The 10,650-nt window shown below is 42.8% G+C and overlaps 1 protein-coding gene across 7 annotated transcripts in view; it reads left to right on the forward strand.

Annotated features, from left to right (window-relative positions):
- The first annotated feature begins 1,562 nt into the window (after positions 1-1,562).
- ARHGAP17 (Rho GTPase activating protein 17) overlaps positions 1,563-10,650 on the forward strand; it is a 65,264-nt gene continuing 56,176 nt past the window's right edge. For all 7 annotated transcript variants that reach the window (XM_019541839.1, XM_019541845.1, XM_019541843.1 and 4 more), the window contains exons 1-2: positions 1,563-1,606; positions 1,637-1,704. In XM_019541839.1, coding sequence (XP_019397384.1) covers positions 1,652-1,704 — 53 coding nt within the window. In that variant the 5' untranslated portion in view covers positions 1,563-1,606; positions 1,637-1,651. The remainder of the gene's footprint in view (positions 1,607-1,636; positions 1,705-10,650) is intronic.

A 10,650-nucleotide genomic window follows, 5' to 3' on the forward strand; every position in this document is an offset into this window, starting at 1 on the left:
GGGGTGGGGAACGCTGCCGTTGGTCGAGAGACCCCTTTGCTCATAGGCAGGCAGGGTTTTTTGGGTAAATCTGATATCTTTTTTAGACCAACTCAAATAGTTGGAAAAAAAAGATTTTTTCCAACTATTTGAGTTGGTCTAATAAAAGATATCCACCCTGGTCCTGCACCTCTTCAGGGACTCATGAGTCTTCTAAGCTAGAAGCCCTTTGATTTGGCAACCATCGATCATGATGGGTGCATAAGAGGTCATCCAGACCTTTGACACATCTGCCTCAGCAGGAGTATGGAGGGGTGGAGGCTGCCCACACCTCCCACCCCGTTTTACACCATTGAGACAGAATCCAAAGGCCAGACCGAGTCCAGACATTTGAGTCATTTATACCCATACACTTGTGTGCTCCAGTGTGGTAGAAAGCCAGTGCTTGGGAGCAGACTCAGTTAATCAAGTCTGTGAACCATGCAAACTGAAGCACCTGGTGCTGCATTGCACGCGTTTGTGTTAACGGCAAAATGCACATCAGCACTGAGAAAATGGCAGCAGCACGCTTTTGAACTAAAACACCCTTCATGTATTTTAGTTCAAAAGCACACCGCTGCCATTTTCTCAGCACTGATGTGCATTTGGCCATTTATACAATTACCCTTTGTGTTTCCGTGGCTGTAGTCGTACAAGTCCCCAGGAACTGAACCTTGTGCGGCAGATGAGGATTTCTGCCACTTAACCACAGGCAACTCCATAAGCCTTTGGGGATGGTGTGACCTCCTCCAGGTATGCATGTCATTGATTGCAGTTCGGCCCAGCCTGTCGGAGCAGCAGGCACTCGGAATACATATTAAAACACCAACAGTTAATAATACATGGTCTAACTGGCATCATCTCCTGGAATCCAAAACTGGGGCTGGGAGTAGGGGGAGACACATGAATGCTGCTTCTTAAGTGAAGCAAGTTACATGCGCTCACAAACACTTCACCTTCTCCCAAATCATCTTCCTTGTCTCCTCAGAGCCCAGCACGGAGCAGATGTCACTTTCATGGGACTTCATGCCATGATATAATCTGTACTGAGGGACTGACTTGCTTGCTGCAAGGGCTGAATATAAAAAATGACCTCCCTGCCCAGGGCTGGTTTGGTAGTCAGGAGACCAGGCAGTGCTGAGCTGCAAATTGGGATCCTTGGCCTGTTTCCAAACATGTCGCTCCTCACGTGCTTTCAGCTCAGGGCGGGGGTCAAGAGCATATTCTACAACGCGACCCCGAGCAGTGGTAACAAAGAGTAACAGCCCTCGCACTTCCCACTCCTCCCACCACGTCACGTGCCCACAGGCACCTCCACATCCGAGTCCTCCGCGTGCGGGGCAGCAGGGCATTTCCGCCCCTAACGACAACATCCGGGCAACTTCCAGCACCCGGATGTCCTCCGTCCCAGGAGAGCGACTCGCTCTGTGCCCCATCCCCCGTGGGGAGGCGGGGCCGGAAGTAGCGGCGAGGGTTTCCGGTGGGCGTGGTCAGGCGTGTGGGGGGGCTCCGGCGCTGAGGAGCATCCGGGCCGGCGGCAGCAGGAGTAGTAGCAGCAGGTTCGCCGCGGCGCGGCGGGGCAGGGGCAGGGGCAGGGGCAGGGGCCGGAGCCGGAGCCGGAGCCGGAGCCATCATGAAGAAGCAGTTCAATCGCATGAAGCAGCTGGCAAACCAGACCGTGGGCAGGTGGGGGCCGGTCCGTCCTTCCCTTTCCCGCGCGTCTGGACCCTGGGGAGGTGGGCTTGCGGGGATTCAGGCCTGGATCCTTCTGAGGGCCCGCGGACCACCAAGAAATGCTTCTCTTTCACCAGCCTCCTTCTTTAAGAGCGACTGACAGCAACTGGGGTTTTTTGGGGGAAGGGGCTCGCAAATATGAGGGAAGGGGGTTTGCAATACCAGATTCAGGAGGGGATGCAGAGCCCCCGATGAGGCAAGGGGCAGCGCATCTCTGCGTGAGGAGTGATGGGCAGCCTGAACCTCTCTCCTGGTTTCGCTGGTGTCCGGAGGGGGTTGCCTGGGAGGTCCCGGCGGGGGTCCTGCAGCCGCGCAGCTTGTGGGGGTCTCACCTGCCTCGTCTGAAGTGTGCGGTTTCTTGCTGGGAGGGGCGCGCTCGGCATTGCTTGGTGTCCTGACACCCGTTCCTCTGTGCGAGGCGGTGTCGATGCAGGAAGGAGGGAAGTAAGGGTGATGATGATATTTAGATAAATGTCCTGGCCCTGCTTGGGCGCAGCTGCATAGCAGCTTGGTCTGGCTGTGGAGACAGCATCATCTTTTCTTTTTAAGACTATAAGCTTTGCACAAAGTTTTTTGGCTACTTTGCCTGTGGGTCTCCTTTCTTTTTTACTTGTTTGCTTTTATTTCCTGAAACTTTTATTCAATGTGGTCTTTTTTTTTAATTCTGTTTGGACTTGTTGGTAGGCATCGTATTAAGGTGAAGAGGAAGGATAAGTTTTTCTCATAGGCCTTTTAGCACTCGAACTGCAAATTTTGTTAGTACCTCCATTGTGAGGTACTAGATAAAAGGTGCATTAGCCTATTTTAACGTGCATCAGCAAAAGCACACATTTTTTGTGGCGCTTTAATGTGCATTAAAATGCACGTATGGAAGCAGGTCAGGGATATCAACTCTCATTGGGATCCTTGGCCTGTTCCCGAACATGTCGCTCGTCACATGCTTTCAGCTCAGGGCAGGGGTCAAGGGCATGTCTTACAATGCATAAATGCTGCCATTTTTTAGTTTCTGATGTTTTGGGATGTCTTGCTTAGCTTCTGCTGTCTGTGTTGAGGCAGTATTTCTGTATCGCTTCCATGTCCTGAAGAATGAAAATGGTAACGTCGTTTTTCTGAAATAAAAGTTTCTGAGGTGTATCTGTATTTTTATAGGTCTCCTGTTCACTTGCTTTGTGTTGCAGATTCATATTTCTTGCTGGGACTAAGTCTCTCGTTATACCTTGTGTCCATCCTTCTCTTCAGGAACCCACTTCTGAATGATGAAAAAAATGTCAGCCAAAAATACTGGTTGAAGACTGTGTGAGGTGGCCTTTCACTTCTCATTGTAAAACAGAGTGACACTTTGACATTATACAACCATGCATTCATTCTCTAAGTGACAAGAAATCGACCTATGAGAGTTGATATCCCTGACCTGCTTCTATACATGCATTTTAATGCACGTTAAAGCGTCACAAAAAATGTGCGCTTTTGCTGATGCACATTAAAATAGGCTAATACACCTTTTATCTAGTACCTCACAATGGAGGTACTACATTTAATGCACATTAGCAAAAGTGCATTAATGAACATGTAGATGTGCCCCCTGTGTTTATACTATGCCTTATACAATATCCCCTGGTCCTAACTGGATTTTCTGGCAGCTGCTGTAATCTAGGTTTCAGTGGTTTGGGTGAACAGATGCAACATGCTGTTTCCCACCTCAGAAAAATATGTATGACAAGGTGCATAAGATCTCATTAAAAGTATGTAGGAATGTGAAGATAGGAAGTAGAAGTTTCAGGCTAGAAGATGACCTTTGACTAATGCAATAGGGAAATGTCTATTACAAGAGTCCTAATGGAATACCCAGCTATCAAAGTAGTTTCCTTACTGCTGTTCTCAGGGTGTGGTTATGATGTAGGCCTGACTTGCTGTTCACATGCCTTTCTTTGGCAACAGGAGGTTACCTAGCATTTGTGACTGATGTTATGAAGCTTACAGATTTAACTTAAAATGTAAACAAATGCACAAAATTCTCTCTTATAAAAATCTGTTTTAAATGACATGACTATTAATAAGTCAACACTGAAAGATTTTAAAAAATCTTAGATATTCTCTTTTGCTTGTTGTAGGGTTTGTTTTTTTTAAGCCTTAAATAAAAACATTTCCTGACACCTTATTGTTGGGTGTCTAGTGGATACAAGGTACTAGTGTGACTTCTTTTTCTAAACAGCATTAAATCAGTTATCTTTTTCAAGCTGCACAAATACTTATATGGAATAAAGGATCTAGAAGAAAGTATGCATCAAATTTTAGATCGGTGCAGCTTACCCATTCTGTATTAATTATGCTCTTAATTCAGATTGCTTGAGCATATCTGCAGTACTACTGTTAGCTGAATATATTTGGTTCTTTCTGCTCATCACAGCTTTGGAGTGGATTAAATGCAATTTTGTTCCGTAGTGATACCTTTCCTAACTATAAACTTGCATATTTTTATTTTTTTGTCAGTATCTGTAGATACAATATGTTGATTACAAAAGAAATTCAGGGAAATAATAATAATAAAAAAAAAGCCGTTCTTTTTCTAAAAGCTATGGAATAAAATCACCAAGAAATCTGCTGGCATTATAAATAAGGAGAACTCGGAGGTTTCAGTTGCCTTCACATTTCCTTACAGGATGCCGTGTAACTACTAGTCTTCGGTAGGGATTTGGGGAACAAAGTTGGCAGGTTTCAAAGCAGTGTTTTTTAATGTGCATGTGGCTACACGACTGACCACACAACTGTCTTTCACAAGTCTAACTTTTATTTAGATTTTCACTTGTGCACTCAGGTCATGTTTTTTAAGTTAGTTAATGTAGTGAGGCCTATAAGAGGCTTGCAGGGAGTCCTAAACAATAGCTCAGAGGTGTGTACTGTGTTTGTTTCAATAGGTGTGTTCACTCCAGATACAAGCAACATTTTAAATGTCAGCATTTTTTTACAATGTTTTAGCTTCTCAAAGTACGGAAGAGAGGAAGCTTCATACTATGAAGACCCCTGCAATCTACGTGATCACTCCCCTTTGGAGTTGCAAGTTAGTTGGGTTTAGTTTTGGAGATCTTTCCACCCTCTGTCCCCCATATTCTCCTTTCCCATTATTAAGGAGAAGCCTATTGTGATACCACATCCACTTAGTGCACACTGCTTTCATAAAGCTTGGGTATCCTGTTGGTGAAAAATAATATGTTGCTCCTGAGCCATTATTTAATAGTTATTTTAAATAGTTATTGTTTCTAAATTTAAGAAAATAATAGCTGAGCAAGTTGAGCAATGGTGACCTGAGAGAGCTCATCCAGCAGCCTGAAGAGGTGTGAAAGCGCATCCAGCAGCTCCCCTAGCTGTGCAGGTGGTCCAGTAAAAGATATCGTGTACAATCCATGCCTTCTGCATGCTTCCTAGACCATCAGGGCTACAGCAACACTCCAGCCCTGCTCTAACACTGGAAAAAAAGTTTCTTTTTATGCACTAGTGGGCACAAACCTTTTACGCACTAGTGGGCCATAAACTGTAAATGTGCATGCAGCCTTAGTTTAAAAAGTGACTGGTGTCACTCCAGCTTACCTCTCCCATGCTTGCCTTGCATAGTATCCTTGTGGCATCTATATCTAGACAGAATTAATTGCACAGTCTACTTCTGCTTTTCTTTTCACTTCCACCTTCCATGAGTTTTGGTTCTCTGAAATAAAAACCAGGAAAAGAGATGGCACCGTGTTATGAACAAGAGGCTGCAAAGCATCATTGATCAAGCCACTGCAGTTTGGGAGACTTTACCATGGAAAATATTGCGGCATCTCTTTCAGGATAGATAGGAACCTACACCATTGATGTTGCTATGGGTATGAATGATTCTCGCTTTCTTGCAGTAAAAAGGATGCTGTGTATTTCATACTCCAGGCTACCATTGTGACTTTATTTTGGCAGCTCATCTGTTCTGTTACTTACAGTCTTGTCCCCTGCTGGAGCTCTTGTGGTTCTCCACAGCAGTCATCTTCTGCCCCAGGTGTAGCTTACAGTGGTGCAACAACAACAGACTAGTCAGAAGCAAGCAGAATTACAGGAACATGATGGGAAATGAAATGAGGTTCTTTACTGTTTCTTGGGGCATGCATATGAGATGTGCATTGCAGAATAAGGAGCAATTTATGAGAGTAAGAGAGAAGAAAAAAGCAGCAATAGGGAAGGGCTACACTTGAGCAGAAGAGTGACACATCTCGGGCTACCTGTAAGCTTGTGAAAGAAGAATGTAAAATTACAAAAATCTTAAGGGATTTGAGAGAGAATGAGTGAAGAGGGGATAGGTAAGTGGAGCAGGATTCCAAAATTATTCTCTTGCCAAACTTTATTCTGCACCTATTGTGGATGTTACAAAATGAAGTAAGGAAGCTAAGAACTATCAGCTATCTGCTTTTTAGTACTTGACTGTTTTCTTGCAAATCATGCAGCTGTAGAAATGAGCAGTTCTGGGTGAGCTGGATAGAGCTTGAAGAACTTTTGTCAGTTCATAAAGCAAAATATCAATTTCTTACGTTTTAAAATCCTTGAAAGCAAGAATATACAAGTGAAGGGGTTCTAGCAAAAATTAATGTGCTCTTCAAGCATGTGTGGTGATAGCTGGTAACTGCTGCTTCAGATCAAGTTGCAAGCAACTTCATTGTAACCTTTCCAGCAGGGAACTTTCTTTTTAACTCAAGTGAGGTGATATTATTCTTCAAAGCCTTGGGGTTATGTCTCTTTCAAATGTCAAATCTCGGCATAGCAGTGGATGTTCTTGTGTATCAACATCTGGTCCTTTTTTATGACCCTTGCAGAGCTCTTACCCTTTTATAATGGAAGTGTATTCCACAGGCTACCTCTGGGTTGTTAAATGTTCATCTTCTAGATCTGACTTTCAAAAGGCTTTGCAAGGCTACCAGCAATGTCAACTCTTTTAGGTTTATCTAGTCAATCTCTGACATGGATCACATTTTTGGTATAAAAACTGAGCATTGATCAAAGCCAGCTGGCTGAAATTTGCTTCCCATGTTGGTGTTTCTATTAATGACCTGAGAACGTGGTCAAGTGTCTATGGTGTGGAATGCACTGGAATCAGGTGCCAAAATTCTGTGGGTTTGTCTTGAATTTAAAATGGAATTAGTGCCCCTGCCTTAAATAGAGAGACCCTTTATTTCTACTTACAAGTGTAGCTTATTAGAATGATTCTTAGAGGAAACAGTATTAATACTGGATGGATTGACCTGTATCATCATATGTAGCTTTATTTTATTCATAGCCTCATAATAAGGTAGTGGGTAGTCTCTAATTGGTTGTGGTCCTAATTGGGTTTGGTCTGTTATAGAATTTAGAATTATTTTTTTTTCCTTTGGGCACTTATTTTGTTATAACCACCATCAAAGAGGACTCAGTCTTTGAGAAGTTCCCATACTCTGTACATCTTCCAGTAGGAGAAACCTGCTGTATTTTTCAGTTCTGTTTGTCTAGATGTAATTTTCTAAGCAAGGCAGAGAATATTTTGCAACACTTGTTCTCTGGCATTTGGGGAGAGAACAAAGTAGTGCTGCAGCATAATTTCTTTATCTTTACTCTGTATTTTTCTTGAGTTAGTAGACATCAGGCTCCTTTCATTTCAGTTCCAGAAATGAGACTTGGTCAAAAGGTTCTCTTACAACTTGCATGGAAGTATTTAGTCTCCATATAACCAAGATCAGCAGGTTCTCACCAAAGTGTATCCATGAGAAAATAAGGTTTGGGGTAGAAGCTTGACAATTCACCTTTTCATGTGTAATTTGTAATCATTACAAAAACAAAACGAAGGTTCTAAAAATATTGTTAATGGAGGATATCAAGCATTGTGAATAATCATAACTTATTTGAACTGCATGGTCACATGCATTGCATGCGCAGTGACTGTAAGGGTGTATTTCTGTAACATGCTCTCTAGTTAACGAAATGGGATTGTAGTTAATGAGACTGCCATGTAACAGTCACTGGGCCACATCTAAACCATGTGGCCTCTTTCCTGATTCCACTACTGTTTACAGCAATTCCTTTGCTTTTAGGATATATTTACCAAAAAGTGATTTATAATTGGGGGGGGGGGGCCCACAGGACAAATAGACTGGGAGGATCATCCTATCTATTCTAAATTTTGAGGTTCATAGTCAGAGATGTTTAGATTTTCTCTTAAATAATTTAGAACATAGGCTGCAAATCTGAATAACCCGTTTTCTGTGTTCACCTCAGATCTTCTTAGGAAATCTTATGAGAGAAAGGACAGCAAAGCTGCTATGGTATCATCCTAGCTAACTCTCCAGTGCTTGGGCACAATGTGACTCAACAGAAGTATTTGAATGCATCTTTTAATAGCTCACACCCTGAATAAAAATGATTGGGCTAAACTATATTTAGTAGTTCTCCAAGTGATTTAGCACACTTCAAGGCTTGAATGTGGAATCAAGAATATGTTGTCTTACCTTTAGTATAATTTGTCAATATAATTTTTACAAAATACTAGCAATTAAGTCCCACATAGATCAGTGTGGTCCATACTAATGAAGAACTCTGTTCAAACATGTTAAAGCTTTGGCTTCCAATACTGCAGCATCATGCAGAAACTGTAAATTCAGGGTATTTGTAGACTATTTCAAACACCTCTTCCTTATATACATTTCTGTTTAATACTTGCTGCATTGTTATTTCTTCTTTTTATTCCTTCTGTATGCTGTCTTAATGCCCCCCCTTCCAATAAGCTTTTGTTACTTAATCTAAATTGTATTTTAACAATAAGTATAGAAAATAATAGTTACATTGGTTCTTTAGGCAAAATGAAAAGCTGGAAAATTCTTTTTCTGGTCAACCAACAGCTTTTCTTTAAAAGATACAAAACGTGTTTTCAGGGGTTTATCTTTAACTTATTTCTCTTTTAAAATAAATTTCCTGGAAATATTTCTGTTTCTTCCCTAATCTTGGCTGCAGCTAGTTTGATACATCTCATCCAAATTTTGTTTGTTTGTTTGTAACCTTTTGAATGTTTCTCTTCTCTCCCTCCTCCTTTCCCTTTCTCCCAATGTTTACTATGTCTACTTTATGAAAAATGTTGGCCAGCTGCATGTTATATCATCAGTGAGAACCATGAGCCAATGTTCTAGACTACATGTGGCACGGGCATATGTTTTGAAACTTTTCCTCCACTCTGCTTAAGTGTAGTAATGTCCTCTCTGGACCAACGAATTCCTTCTTCCCTATTTTGTGTGGTACGTAATTAGAAAGCATGCTTACACTCTGAAAATTACCTTGCAATTAGTCTAAATAAGTAGCATTTCACAATCCTGGACTACTTTTAGTTTAAACATGGGTGTTCTGGATATTATGAATTGTGTGGTTTAAAAAAATCTTACATATAACCTGTAATTCATACACTCACTGTTACAAAATGGACTTTAAATCCTGTTTAGTAAATGAAATGGAAGTAGGCCCCTTTGATGTATAGAAGACGTTTTAAAGGAGAAGTTTAAGTGGGCAATGCTTGACTGAAATCTTGAAGATTTTATTTTCCTGTATGCTTACATACTTCTGAGTTGTACAGTCACTTGCACCTATGAATTATATTCATTATTAACATGATTTGTTCTTTTATCAAAGAAAAGGCTATTGAAACACAATAGGTGCAAGGTACCTCTAAAACTATCTGCTGATGATGGCAGAAGGAATAAGTGACCTGGAAATGAACCTGTTTTCTGCATGGCAATATAGAGCATGTTGTTACACTGCTGGTATCTGAGGGGGGAAGCAAGCATTATATTGGCTGGTGCTTACTCTTTAACCAGGTCAGTGTTTTGCACTGGTGACCTGAACAGGTTATAATTATATTAACCTCCTACGTTGAGTCACTTATGTAAGAACTCTGAATCTGGGCTTCTATTACCAAATAGAAAACAACTGAGTATCTTTTTGCCCCATGACCTTGGCAGTTTTTGTTCTTAGCATCAAATCAGAGTATCATAGTACTTGGAGCCAGAAGGGACCTAAACAGATAATCAGGTCCAACCCCCTACCCTGCAGATGCCAGGATCATATCACCCCAGCCAAATATCTGTCCGGCCTCCTCTTGACCCCCAGGTAGGAGAGAGCACCACCTCACTTGGGAACCCATTCCAGAGCCTGGCAGCCCTAACTGTAAAGTAATGTCTCCTGATGTGCATCCTGAACCTTCTCTCTAACTATTTGTGGCCATTATTCCTAGTAATCCCTGGCGGTGCCTGGGGGAACAGAGCCGCCTCCAATTCCTGCTGGTCCCCCCTGGAGAGTTTGTAAACTGCCACCATTTCCCCTCTCGGCCTTCTCTTGTGGAGGCTGAATGGGTTCAGGCCCTTTAGCCTCTCTTCATAGGGCCTGCCCTGCTGCCCCTTGACCATGCGTGTGGCCCTCTGGACCTTCTCCATGCTGGCCACATCCCTCTTGTAGTACACTGCCCAGAACTGGATGCAGTACTTCAACTGTGGCCTGACCAGCACCGCATAGAGGGGAAGGATCACCTCCCTGGACCTGCTTGTGATGCATCTGTAGATGCACAACAAGGTGCGGTTAGTCTTACTGACCCCTTCCTCGTGTTGGCAGCTCATGTTCATCCTGGAGTCAACAATGACTCCAAGATTCCTTTCTGCCACTGTGTTGACAAGAAGGGTGTTCCCAGCCTATAGGCGTGTTGCTGGTTCCTTCTCCCTAGATGCAGTACCTTGCACTTGTCTGCATTGAACTCCACCCTTTTCTCATCTGCCCACCTCTGTAACCTGTCTATTTCATAGATTTCATAGACATTAGGGCTGGAAGGGACCTCGGGAGATCATCGAGTCCAGCCCCCTGCCCAAAGGGCAGGAA

The sequence above is a fragment of the Crocodylus porosus genome, unplaced genomic scaffold (genome assembly GCF_001723895.1).
Source record: "Crocodylus porosus isolate Cpor-Errol unplaced genomic scaffold, CroPor_comp1, whole genome shotgun sequence".
NCBI classification, from domain to species: Eukaryota; Metazoa; Chordata; order Crocodylia; family Crocodylidae; genus Crocodylus; species Crocodylus porosus.